The sequence below is a fragment of the Rhinolophus sinicus genome, linkage group LG04 (genome assembly GCF_036562045.2).
Source record: "Rhinolophus sinicus isolate RSC01 linkage group LG04, ASM3656204v1, whole genome shotgun sequence".
NCBI lineage: Eukaryota > Metazoa > Chordata > Mammalia > Chiroptera > Rhinolophidae > Rhinolophus > Rhinolophus sinicus.
In genome coordinates, this window is record NC_133754.1 from 180115313 (window position 1) to 180128533 (window position 13221).

Consider the following 13221-nt stretch of genomic DNA (forward strand, 5'->3'; position numbering starts at 1 on the left):
ACTGTGTACAAGGCAGAGGCCGCCTCCTCTGAGCTCAGTGTGGAGGCGTTCACGGCTCCTAAAATCTGAGACTTAGGATCCTCCACCCCCGTCACTCCCCGGGGCTTAAGAACTACTACTCATCCCTCAGAACTCAGCTCGAAGATTTCTCCCCCAAAAAGCCTGCCCGGAATTGACATGCAGAGCCCAGCGCCTTCTCCTGCGGGCCCCGTGTCCTCTCAGTCTGGGGCAGTGATGACCCCCCGAGTTCGCGGCTGTGCACGCGCCGGTCCTTCCAGGGCCAAGGGCTCCTCGAATGCAGAAGGGAGGGCGCAGAACGAGGGCAGTAATTGCGTCCACGAGGCCCGGCCTGCATGCGGACAGTGCGCCAGCTCTTCAGACGAGAAGACTGAGGCGTCACGAAGATGGGACAGTAGCGTGTGGGTCGGGGCGACTACCACGCGGGTAATCCCGCGTTCCCAGCCACTCGCCTGCCAGTCTCCGCCCCTCCCTCCCATCTATACTTCCGGTTCCGGCGTGGGCCGGAAGTGGGCGGGCGGCGACTGCGCGCGGAGGAGGTGGAGGAGGAGCCGGTCGGCAGCTTCCCGCCCCCGAGAACGAGCCGGTTCGGAGCGGAGTGGAGCGGCGGTCGGGTCGGGAGCGGAGCTGGCTGAGCGGGCGCTGAGCCCCCGCCATGGCCCGGAACACGTTGTCCTCGCGATTCCGTCGGGTGGACATTGACGAGTTTGACGAGAACAAATTCGTGGACGAGCAGGAAGAGGCGGCGGCGGCGGCGGGCGAGCCAGGCCCGGACCCTAGCGAGGTGGACGGGCTCCTGCGGCAATATCCTTCCCAAGCGGGGCGGTCTGGGCTCCCCTTTGGCCCGGCCTTCTCACTTCCCTCACCCGGGCCCGGGCCCCTTCAGGCCGGCTCCCCACTCGTCTTACCCGCGACCCCTCTGGTCAGTCTCCCAACTCCCTTCCAATCCGGCTCCTGTCGGGCCAGGTTGTCTCAGTCTGAATGCTCCCCACTTCCCTCCGATCCGGTCTCCCCACTCCTCTTGTCCCTGGCCCCGGCTCCCGGAGCCTCCGTCAGCAGCGCAGCCCCACGCGGTCCCTAGACCCTGGTGGACCGGCTCTCGGCGCCCCAGTAATGTGCCGGACGTGTCTCCGGCCCTAACAGGCCGCTCACTTCTCTGTGAGGCCTCGTTCCTTCCCTTTGCCTCCTCATCCCCTCAGGCTGTCCGTTGGACAGCCCCATCTCTCCATCCCTCCCTTGCAGGAAATAGGGTTGTACTAGGGCTTGACCGGTAGGAGGGACCGAGGTGAGCCACCGGTGAGTAATTGAGCGGCCAGGGCGGCTCCTGGGCACACTTCTTGGCCCGATTGCAGCACCACACTAAAATAGGTGGGTGGATGGCTGCGGGGAAGAAAGGACACAAGAGGGAGCGAAGGCTAAAGTCTTAGTCCGGACCTGAGAGCTGGGATTGCGCACCTTCCACCCCAGAATCAGTCTGACCCTTCAGCTTAGTGCCACTCTTTCTCGCCTACTCTGTTTCCTACGAACATCTTGGGCTTTGGATCTTGATGGGCTTAGCGACTTTCAACAAGTGAGTTTTGCCTCCCTGCCCTCAATAGCCTTCTTGTGCAGGAAGCAGTGGTTAAAAAAAAAACAAACAACACTAGTAGTTTAGCGCTAAGAAAAACCAGAGAGCAAGAAGTGAAATGTAAAAGTAGATCCCCACAACTGGAAATAACTATTTTTGTGGCCACTGAAAACAAGCATTTAGAAAACAAGATTAAAAATAGAGGTGGTTGTCACAGCCTGGTTGGTCCCTTAGCAGTTTGAACACAGGAAACTGACTTATTCTCACAGGAAGGATTTTTCTTTATTTAAATGGTGTTACAGGAAGTGCTTGCCCCTCCTCCACACTTGCCCAGGGTAGGGTTGGAAGCTCATGCTGTATATAAATCAGGTTCTGAGTGTTTAATCAGTTGACTCAGCTTGGGAAGTCAGGCCCATAGACTGCCTTTGGGAGGAGTCCTCAGTGTTCCTCCAATGTGCCTTTAAAACAAAAACCTTCAGACTTTGTTTGGACAGGAGTGTGTTTTCAAAGGTGTATTTCCTGCCCCATCATGGTCACCTTGCTTACCCTATTGGTGGAATGGAGGCATGAGAATGGCCCCAGTGAGGGAAGGCTGGTTGTGCATCTGGGGTAGGACCTCACTCTTGGGCATGTGGTGCCAAAAGGGTCCAGGGTCAGGCCTATGGCCCGGAACCCTCCACAGATGGGAGAACAAGGTCTGGTTATCTGTTGTGTTGGTCCTGGTGCTGCAGGCATTTGTTGAAGGTCGTCTCTCGTATGCCCCTGACTAGTGATAGGTTCCTTGTCACTGCTTGGAGGCCTGGCTTAGCACCTCCAGGAGATAGCAGTGTCTCCACTAATGGCAGTATCAGAAACCCTGTTGCCATGGAGAGGGTACCTCCTGGGATTGGGGAAAGGGAGGTTAGTAGATGAGAACTGAAATCCTAGCAAACGTGGGACCCAGGGAGGGAAGTGGAAGGAACTAATATTTAGAGTCCTTACCATGTGCCAGATATTGGACTTAAATTAGATGATTGAATTTAAATTGTAGAACAGACTTCTAGGAGTCTTAGGACAGAGGTGAGGGCTTGATTGATTGGAGTGGGAGAATGTAGGGAGGAGACCTGCCCTAATACTGTATATGGAAGCGAGTCATGGTGAGAGATAACACATGAAGTAAAAAGAACATGGGCTGTGTACCCACACATACACCCACCTCCATCATGCAATAGCTGTGTGACCTTGAACAGGTCACATACCCTCTGAAGCTTAGCATCCTCTGTTAAAAGCAGGAGAAATGCTGGCCTTAGGTTCCATGGGACCACTGCTGGACAACATTCCAGAAGGCTTTGGCACAGTGCTGGGCACACAGCAGGTGTCCTGGACGTGCAGCTTGGGTCTGTGGGTGGAGTGCAGCAGAGGATTGTAAAAAGAGCTTGGCTTTGGAGTCAGGCGTACTTGGGTTTGAAAGGCCAGCTGGACAGCTTAGCTTTGTGACCTTGGGCAGGTCAGTTCCCTTCTCTGAGCCTCAAATTCATTGCCTTTAAAATGAGAATAATGATTCTTGTCGCAGAGTCGTTAGCTGTAATGAGATGACATGTGAAAGCACTTGGCACACAATCTGAGACCTTGTAGGGATTTTAAAGTAGTAGTAGTTCCTTTTCTTCCTCGCTGAAGCACCTTCGGTCCTCTGGGGCAGAGATCTGTTCAGAGCAGTGGTTTTGAGTGCTTTTGCACTCTCTACTCCCCCTGAGGAAATGTGGCAGTATTGGGAGATGTTTTGATTGTCACATCTTGGGAGGTGCTACTGGGATCTAGTGGGTAGAGGCCAGGGATGCTGCCAAATATTGTATGATGCATAGGACAGACTCCACATCTGTCATCTGGTCTAAAACGTTAGTAGTGTTGTGGTTGAGAAACCCTGATCTAGAGGAGACTAGGGTTGGGCACGGCTCCCCAGCCTGCACAGCCGGTTGTCTGGAAGGGCCTGAGGCCAGCTTGGTAAATGGTGTGCCCTCCCTGCTCCCCAAATCTCCCTAGCTGCTGAAGGCCCTCTACCCATCCACACCTGCAGTGACTGCTTGTAGACTGGCAGTTCTGAGGTAACTGACTGCCCCCATGGACTAGTTACCCTACCTTTCCCCATCCACCGTCTGAGTGACTTTGTTTGCCAACCTTGCTGCTGGATAGTGAAGAGCACCAGCCTACATTTCCTTTTAAGCCTGTGGGACTCTGCTTATTGCTCTGGGACACCAAAAAAAGAATTCTGAGGTAGAAGTTATCAGTGGCTAATGTCACACTGGCACTTGCCTGGCTGGGGAAGAGGAATTCTAAAGCTGCTAGATAATCAGGGGTGGGCTGCCTCTCAAATGTGGAAAGTGGATCAGAGCCCAGCCAGGGGCCGGGAGCTGGGCTGGAGTGGCTGCAGGGTGGCATGGGCCCAGCTCGGTCAAAATGGATCCCACACTAGGGAAGACGGGACTCTGCTGTGCTCTGCAGGCTCTGTCTCTTCACACGTGGGGATCGCTGCATGAACAGGAGTGAAGACCCGATTGGGCAGAAGCCCTTCCTTGTTCTATTTTTGAAGCTTTTTGGCTGAAGCCAATGTTTCAGATGAGGAAATGAAAGTCGGCTGATGTAATTTAGTTTAAAATAGGTGTCACCTTTGGGGACCTAACCCAGATTGTAATTTTGAGTGCTGGGTATTCAGAACTCCGCAAATCGTGTGTCAGGATTGCAACTAAAAAGGTTTGGGGAATGGGGGAGGGTTGGCTCGTTTGTTCCAGTGGTTCGTCGATTAATAAACCTCCCTCCTGGTAGCTGTTGGGATCTCACTGGCCTGGGTAGGTCTTGGAAGATAGATGTTTTAGCACATCTTAATTTCTTTAACAGTTTAACTGATATACAAAACTTTGGATTGAGAGTTAGGAGAGCTCAGTTTGTGCCTTTGTTCTTCCCTTTGGAGAACAAGAAGGTGAGCGTGATAACCTCACGTAGTTGGGAGGATCTAGTAGGGTGCCCGACTGCGCAGGTGCAAGCGAGCTCAATCAGATTTTGCTGGAAGTTACCCTGTGAGAGCAGTTTGTTTGCTACTACCTTCCAGGGTCAAAGGGAGGGAGTGTCCAAACTTGCTTTGAGGGGGGAGGTTTAGGGAGCAGCAGGAGGGGCATGCAGAGTTGGCAGAGGTGCCCTCCACCTTCCGTGTGGCTCAGGAAAGCTATAGGCTACCCTCTAAACAGGCTATGCCCACCTGGAAGCCACAGTGGGAGGTGAGAGGGTGTGGATGAGATGCCATTTGCCTCCTCTCTCGAGTTGTTTTGAGATGCGTTCACTAATAAAAGCAGGGACATGCTTGTGCCGAGCCATCCTTAACAAGCGCTGATGCACAGGGGACATGCTTCGGGCCTTTCATGCAGCCTTGCGGAACTCGCCTGTCAACACCAAGAATCAAGCCGTGAAGGTAAAGGGGGTCACGCTGCAGCTCTGCTGGGTGGCGTCGGGACCGGGGCTGTGGCTGTCCATGTCCCCAGCCAAGCGTGAGCTCCCCGGGGCTCCAGGCAGCGTGTTTTGTCTCTGCAGCAGTGAGTGTCTCAGCTGGCACTGGGCAATGCTCCCATGGAATCCTCCTGGCACTCCTGACATCAAAGTGTCAGTGTTGATAGTAAAAGCTCCCGAAAGAAACAATCACCCCTCCCCAGGGCCTCACGGGTGAGAAGTCAGCCCAGCCCTTGCTGATAAAGCTATAAATTAATGTGCCACGTGGGACTTATCAGTGGTTATGCTTTTATAAGGCTATTGAAGAGGTTTATTTGCGTAAGGATTTTCAGTGCTTTTAAGATTTCCTGCCTTTTAAAAACTAGGTGAGAAGATAAAGTGGTGCTGCTTACTGCATCACTGAGGCTGTCTGACATTTCATCTCTGAGGCTAGAACGTGGTCCAGGGAAAGGGGTCTCTTTGAAGCTGGGATTTTGCCATCTTTTGACAGCATCTTGATGTAATCAGTGGGGCCTCCCTGGCCTGAGGGAAGATGGCACCTCTGTTGCTGGGGGTGCATGCAGAGTGAAGCTGCAGCCAGATAAGCCTGTTTTTAAAGTCGATCTCCACCGGTATGATCCTGTGGTGTCTAAGGCCCTCCTGGTGTCATCCAAATTAGTGACGCTTCTCCCCAGTAAGCCACTTATTCCCCCCAAAATAGTGGAATAACTTAATTGGCATAAATAAGGGATACTTTGAAATTTAAATCAGTAAAAGAGTTTCCTTCCACTTATTTAACCATCCCAAATGAATTAGAAAGTGTACAGTTTCTGGTGAATTCTGACCACTTGGTTTGGTGTTTCTGTGCCTGCAGTGGGGGACGTGGATGTGCCTGGCTGTGGCTCTGGGCCTCACTCCCTTTTTCTTTCCTCTGTAGGAACGAGCCCAGGGCGTGGTGCTGAAAGTCCTTACAAATTTTAAGAGCAGCGAAATCGAGCAGGCTGTGCAGTCACTGGACAGAAATGGCATTGACTTGCTCATGAAGTACATTTATAAAGGGTTTGAGAAGCCCACAGAAAATAGCAGCGCAGTGTTACTCCAGTGGCATGAAAAGGTAGGTGAACACGTTGCCCATGCAGGCCCCCGCTGGCTTACCCCCATCCCAGGGTTCAAATCAGCAAGCCAGATTTTCCAAAACAAACAGGGCAATCTGATAGGTACATGAGAACAAGGGGCCACGCCTAAAGACCTGGGACATCTGATCACTTACCTCTGCCAGGGATGCACCCAGTAGGGTTCCACTGTCTCTTATCACAGTCGCTTTAGCTGCTGATTTATGCTGGTTAGGTCACGGGGCCTGGTGACGGCATGGCAAGGCAGACGGGGCGTCCCAGATTGGGGGGGGGGGCAGGCATGCTGGTGGCGGCGGCTTCCTAATATTGTCTTTGCATTGGTGGAGGTGGTGGTCCAGGGGCGGGTCTTAGGAATGTAGGCTGAGGCCTCCAGCCAGCTCCAAGGGCTTCCTGCTCCGGCCTCGGCCTCCCCAGGGCAGAGTAGTGGCAGAAACCTTGACAGTCACTTGAAAGGGTCTTCATCCACCTGAAGGATAAAAAGCCGTGCCTGTCCTTTACGTGGGTTGCTGCAAGAGTAAAGCCTTTTGTCAAGCCTGTGTGCCAGTGTCCCCTCGCCCTGCAGAACTACAGGAAGCACGCCCACCATCACAGGAAGTCAGGCTGTCACTAACACGACGTCCTTCTGAAAAGACTCCATTGAGTTTTAAGGGAATTGTCTTCTTACTGAGGGGTTAGTCTCTTGGGCAGCCGTGGTGCTGGGCTGGAGTTGTGGCCTTTGGTCCTGCTGCTGGGCAGGCTCTGCCTGCTGGCCTGGAAGACGAGCTCCTGGGCTTAGTAAGTGGGGTGGCTGTGGTGCTTGGGAGAACTGAGCAAGCCCTGTGCAAGGTGTAGAGGCCGGGCCCTTGGGCCCCTTCGCAGCATCTTGGTGCTCAGCCCTCTTGGCATTAATGAGGGCTCGGGGGCAGCTCTGATGAGCTAGTGTCTAAGTGCCTAGGAACAGTTGTCAGAAGGGAAATTTGGGGGACTGTGCTATGTGTGCTTGGTAACAATGTTCTCAAGCCCAGTTCTGCTGCCTAAAGAGCTAGTAACTCCCAGACACTTGGCTCCAGCACAGGGCTCTGTCCCTAGAGTGTGGGCTCTGTTGCCTTGTCCTGTGCCTGTGCTCTTGCAGGCATCCTTGTCCAGGTCTGTGACATGGGAGGACCTAGGTCAGGGAATGCATGGTGCCATCTCCCCTGGCAAGCCAGCCTCCCCCTTGTCCATCCCGGTCTCATTGGGTATCATTTGACATGTTTCCTTTTCCTGCTCCCACAGGCATTAGCAGTAGGAGGACTAGGCTCCATTATAAGAGTTCTTACAGCGAGAAAGACTGTTTAAAAAAAAAAAGACTCATGTTACCTTGAGAAGAATTTTGGATGCACAGGCTGATGAAGAAGGGATTGACAATGGCCCATCTTCCTAGGAACTCCCAATGATTTCAGGACATGCATCCACTGAAGTGTATTTTATTTTCCAGGTGGAGGGAGAAATTGTCTTACTGTTTCCTAAATCCTTTGCAGGATCTGATAGTCTATGCCTTTGTTCACGAGTAATGCAGAACTGACATTGTGACCGTCTGCCAGCGCAGCTGGCCAGTGTTGGTCAGGTGTACCTGTGTGCACTGCCTGTTTAAAATGGGGATGATTTGGGCAGGTGCAGATCCAAGGGCTGTTGGGAAAGGGAGAGCTTGTGTTTTTGAAGTGGAAAACCCCTGAGGGTTTGTACAGACATCCCATCCTCCCAGAGAAGGCGGGCTCTCTTGGGTTCATTGTAAAGTGCCTGCTGCATCAATAAAGCTCTTGGCTTATTAGTATATACTTTGCAGTGTGTTTCATGTATGTAAAAAAAAAGGGTAATGAATGGAATGGAAATAAATGAGGGGTTGACTGTTCTGGAAATTCCATGTGGAGGGGGCAGACTTGCACCCCCGTTGAGCCCTCTTGCCACAGCAGTACCTCAGGCCTGGGTGACAGTGCTGCTGGCTGCTATGGAGAGATGTTTTGCTGAATAAGTATTTATTGTTTTTATTCCTTTGATTTGTATGTAATTTTGGAGCTTATTTAATTTAATAAAATGCCAAACATTCAATAATTGATCTAGGCTTTTAAAGTCTTCAATTTGTGTGCCTGCACTGGGAGTCTTTCGAGAGTAGGCCTTAGACAGGCCTGCTCACCATCTCCTGACGCCGGCTTTGGCTGTGTGTGGGGCAGAAACAGTCTCACCGTGAAGTTGACAGCTCTCTTTAAAGGATTAAAAGCCAGAAACAGGTCACAATCAGCCTATAGATATAAAAAGAACATTTTGTTCCTTAGAACTACTAAAAAGCGCCTCTTTGAAGAGCAAAGATGCTTTGGTTTTCTTTCCTTTTTTAGCGCACATCATGAGTTTGCAATCTGCTAAAGGCAAGGACCTATTCCTATTCCTGACGCTCCCCTGTCATGTGGCCTTGGAGATAGACGGTGACCAAAGTGACACAGTCCTCAACTCTTGCAGAACCCCCACCGTTCTTGGGGGGTAGGCCTACGCTGCTGGCTCATTAAATTACATGTATTCATTCACCCAACCTCTCTGGGGAAGTTCTTTCTGAAAGACAAATGCTCTGTAGTCCTTGAAGTATGAAATAGGAGACAATGTACTAAATTTAATAAGTCAAATACCGACACAAAACTGTATCAAGTAAAACCCACTGTAATTGCATCTGGATTGAAGAACTTTAATCAAAAAGTATATTGCACCACAAATGAGTTTTCTACAGCAATTTTAGATAATACAGTCCCTATTTACAACATGGAGGGAGCGTCCAGATCCAAAGCTTATAAAGGGCTATATATAGTGTATCACAGAATGTTTATACACGTAAAAGTGCATGAAATCACTTAGAATCATCCATCTTCCTCTTAAAGCTGAAGGAAGTTCAACATGCAGGAGGAAAGCCTAATCAGAATGAATCCTCTAAGCAAGTACAGGCTGAGTAATGGGCCCACAACTACACCTAGACCTGCTGGGGGACGGTGGGGGTGAGACCAGCTCAAGGGCTGCAGAGGCCAGAGGACTAGAACAGGCTCCCAACTGCTGGAGCCGCCTCTGGCGAGCCCTGCACTGCCTGACCTTTGGGATCCTCTCCTGGAACAGGTGGAAACGCTACCTCTTCCTCATCAAAATTACAGAACAGATGGGACTCCTGTGTTGTCCCCACCAGGTAAATGGAAAATAGCATTCTAAAAAGAATGGACATCTGCAGGGAGGAGTCGGGAGAGACAGGTAACTGAAGGATGGGTCACTTGGGTGGCAGGGAGCACGAGCGGGGACGAAGGTGATGCGGCCCTTGCTTGGTATGTTTAGGTCTGTGCACATGTAGCAGGTTAACTCTGCAAATCCTGTTTTTCTGTGAGAAACTATAACCCTAAGCATAACTGAGAAACAACTTTACATCAGGAGCTAACAATAAATTTAGCAGCTCCAGTTATTAATTCAATTTATTTAATCAATGAGACTTTCCTCAAATGAAATGAATAAATCGTTTCCCTTTAGATTGGATATTGCGGCTTCTCCAGGGCAAAATGATAATGAACACAAGTTTTTAATCAGTCACCACGAGCCACCTGCACGCTGTCAAGTACTCAGCCAGCTGCGGGCTGTGGATGCCATATATGACTGGTGTCATCTTAACTATTTGGGGGTAGGTGAGAGAGGTGGCTCCACATCCAGGGCAGACCACCTCCAGTGGTGGTCAAGGCTGGGGGGCGGGACAGCTGCTGCCTCCTCTGAATACCGCAGACTGCTTAACAGTAGAAAACGTGAGTAGCATCTGCTCAGTGTTAACAACCCAGAATTCAGCGCAGAGCAAATGAAATACACCACTGCTTCTGCGGGAAGCAGAGGCCATAGAATGCTAGTGAAGCTACAGAAGCACAGGAATCCCAATCTTACAAAGTTTCCTCTGGATGCTCTGATTTTCCTTTAGGAACACCATTAAATGGACTTTATGAAACAGAATACATGTTTATCATAGTGAAGAACTTCAGCTATAAAAAACAGTTTAAAATGGTTTACAGCAACCTATCCAAGACAAGTACATTCATTAAAAAGGCAATTGAGTGTATTTGGTACTAAGGATCTTTTTATACATTTGCTAGTTTTCTTCAGTAAAATGAGATACTGCCAGCTGCGTATTCTTTCATCCACACTGGCCCCAGAGAGTCTTAAAAATGTACATATCTAAAGTTCTAGGCAGTTTGAGAAACAAGGTAAAATAATTTTTTGAGAGGAAGGGTTAAAAAGCCTCTTCTAACTCACCTGGACCAAAACGTGCTAACAGGGAAGGGGACAAATGAAAGCCACCCTGCTGAGTTGGCTCTTCCCAGCAGAAGCAGGTGAGTCTGGCCTGCTGGGCACCGTTTCAAAGGGCTCTCTTTACTCCGGTGTCCACTACGTGAGGGATCAGGTGCCTCCTCCCTGCCAGATGCCGATGGCTTCAGCTTTAAGATCTAACATTAACAGGATTCACGTGCACACAGGTGCTGGCCGGGCTGGGATGTTAGCAGCACTGGAAACATGGGTAGTGTCAGGACCCTCCCGTTTGTGACCAGAATGACAGGATCAGTTACCTCCTGAGGTTCGTATCAGTCTGCAGGAAAGTGGGCCTTAAGTCTTGTAAACAATGTTTAGACGCATGTACAAAATACTGCAGTTACAGTGATTAAAAACCCACCCAGACTGGTGTGTCAGTGTTCTTTTCACAGAAAAAGTGTCAGCCATGGAGTTCCATCCTTGGGTAGTTCCATCTAGGACCATGGTATTCGAGGGTTGGAGATGGATGGCCGGATGCTGCCCTTGGGAGCTGGCTTGGACCCAAACCATGACATCTGTGTTTGAAACAGGAAAGGCTCCTGAGATGAGAATCAGGACTAGGTGCAGCGGACGCTGAAAGAGCCTCCCGCATATCTGGGCCACCCCCTCCCGCCCCCACGCATCCTGCCTCTGGCTGAGAGCAGAGCAGTGAAGACAATGGTTGCAGGCAGGGTCGAGAGCCCATTCTACGGGAGGAAAACGTGAGAAAAAACCGAGTTCATAAGAACAAGGTGGTGGAATTACAGGTATTTTTCCCATAGCATTTTTTCCTATTATATAATTTATGCAGGTACTTTTTGAAATTTTTTCATTCTTTCAAGTCTGGGTGCTGGACCAGACTAGGGCTACTGATGAAGTGGTATCAATGAATGTTTTGGAAAACGAGGTCGGTTGGTCAAGTATAGCGCAGACCTGTGGGCACAAAGCATCACAGCATGTCCTCAGTAAATACCGCCCTAGTCAAGTTCATCCAAAAGCACCTTCTAAGCTGATAGATAACACAGCTGTGGGCTGCTTGCACCTGCTGGTACTGGGATCACGAACTCCATTTTTAGAAGCTGGACGGCCGACCAGGGAGCCCTACCTTATACTCCAGGGTTTCTTTGAGCATGTTCTCTTCCTCTTGCGAAAAGTTCAGCAACACTGACACAGCTTTTATAAGATGAAAAGCCTGAAACAAAGTAAGTTTTGCGGCCTGGGCCCAAGTGGAGGTGGTACAGGGGGAGTCGGGACTAAATGGCAGTGTTTCTGGCTGTTCCTGCGTGTACGCTCCCGACTTGGTGAGCAAGGACATGTGGAGGGTGAAGCTGGGCATTCTGAGCTCTGACGGCAATGACAGGTTCTTTGGCTCCCCTCCGTCTTTTACTTCAGGGATTGGCAAAATCACCAGGACAACTCAGCAGCCATCCTGCTCTTCGGCAGGAAGCAGGGAGGCTGGGCGGGCGGATTCGGTTCCCTGGACACTGGCCTCAGCATCCAACCCATATGCCCTCCCAGGGGCCAGATTCCTGCTAGGTCCCCCTCTGCTTGTTGCTCAGTCAGCAGGTCAATGCCAGCTGGAGAATGACTAAGTGTCCACACTGGTGGTCAAACTGGAACGCGGGAGAGGAAGAAAGAAATGGACTTGGTAGGAAGCCATGCAGAGCTCGGACAAACGAGCCAAAGCTGCGATGGAACTCAGTACCCAAAAGGCAACTCAGAAGCCCTTTACCTCGGATTCGCGACAGGACATGAATTTTAAAACCACATGTTTAAGGTACTCGAAATTGATCTCGCGGGCATCAGGCAGGTCAGCGTTATTTGTGACAGAAGGGGCCATGTTTGGCATCTCAGGGCCGGGCTTCTCCCGGACTTCAAAAAGCTCATTATCGGGTCTGATTTTCTGAAAAACCAATGGAAAGATGCTACATTAAACCGCTCAAGACAGGTCTGAAATCACCTGGGAGATTCACCTGGCCCATGCTGTGACCACCTGCTGGTCGTCTGCAACAGCCTGCACACAGCTGGCAAAAGGGCCCCCCTGGGAGGAAGCGCCAGTGTCTGAAGAAGGCTCAGCCCCTCCAGGTGGGGTGGACGGCTGACAGGAGGGAGAGAGGTCACCTGGGGAAGTTCCGACATTTCCTTTGTGTACCCCAGCCAATGGCGGAGGTGCTGCTCTTCTATGTCTGGGCTGGCACTCTGCCATTCACATGGGGTGCACACATCACCTCACTGACTTCTCTTGACAACATACAGGCCTGAAGGGGATATTCAAGCTGGCAGGGCCACTGTCCCACCAGCCAACATCTGACCTCCCAGAGACCCCTTGCAATCAACTGGGGGAAGGGGAGCATCATCAGGCGGAAGGGATCCCAGGTAGGACCAGAGGGGAGAAGGGGGGCACTCACCAGTTCCTTCTGCAGCGTCTTTTTGAGTTCCAGCATCCTCTGCTGCATCTGCTTTATGGTCTGAGACAAACCCCCCACCCCGCAAAAGCTGTCTGTTAAATCACCGTCTTTAAGGTGCAAAGGATAACAGAACAAACAAGATACTCTCTTGGGTCCCTTTCATCTGTTAGAAGTCCCTGCCTGGTCTCCTAAAGGCTTGAGCTGTCACACCTGTGCGCCGGCTGCCATGGGCTCTTCCCCTCCATGCAGCTGTGCACACACTTGCTCTTCAGGCCCGTCAATGGCCACCAAAGTCATCAGATACTCCTCTGTGGAGCGTGTGAATGCCGCAGGG

At 51.0% G+C, this 13221-nt stretch overlaps 2 protein-coding genes across 5 annotated transcripts in view; one reads left to right on the forward strand and one right to left on the reverse strand.

The window, feature by feature from the left end:
• The first annotated feature begins 546 nt into the window (after positions 1 to 546).
• Positions 547 to 7963, forward strand: ARPC5L (actin related protein 2/3 complex subunit 5 like). The gene is made up of 4 exons (XM_019728556.2): positions 547 to 822; positions 4952 to 5024; positions 5976 to 6152; positions 7426 to 7963. Exons 1-4 carry the CDS (start codon positions 674 to 676, stop codon positions 7486 to 7488), a joined length of 462 nt encoding a protein of 153 aa, XP_019584115.1. The 5' UTR covers positions 547 to 673; the 3' UTR covers positions 7489 to 7963.
• A 447-nt stretch (positions 7964 to 8410) lies between these two features.
• GOLGA1 (golgin A1) overlaps positions 8411 to 13221 on the reverse strand; it is a 42632-nt gene continuing 37821 nt past the window's right edge. For 2 of the 4 annotated variants that reach the window (XM_019728551.2, XM_019728552.2), the window contains exons 20-23: positions 12888 to 12947; positions 12212 to 12382; positions 11585 to 11671; positions 8850 to 11015 (exon numbers count right to left, since the gene is read on the reverse strand). In XM_019728551.2, the coding sequence (XP_019584110.2) occupies positions 10935 to 11015; positions 11585 to 11671; positions 12212 to 12382; positions 12888 to 12947 (399 nt within the window). In that variant the 3' untranslated portion in view covers positions 8850 to 10934. Of the gene's footprint in view, positions 8430 to 8849; positions 11016 to 11584; positions 11672 to 12211; positions 12383 to 12887; positions 12948 to 13221 lie in introns of those variants that run through there. The other 2 variants (XR_002137096.2, XR_002137095.2) reach the window with 2 other exon arrangements.

Bases quoted from the DNA above. Each gene is read 5' to 3' on its own strand.
- ARPC5L (XM_019728556.2), top strand. From the start codon at position 674: ATGGCCCGGAACACGTTGTCCTCGCGATTCCGTCGGGTGGACATTGAC. The intron at 5,025-5,975 runs GTAAAGGGGGTC...TTTCCTCTGTAG, and splicing joins CCAAGAATCAAGCCGTGAAG to GAACGAGCCCAGGGCGTGGT. The intron at 6,153-7,425 runs GTAGGTGAACAC...CTGCTCCCACAG, and splicing joins TACTCCAGTGGCATGAAAAG to GCATTAGCAGTAGGAGGACT.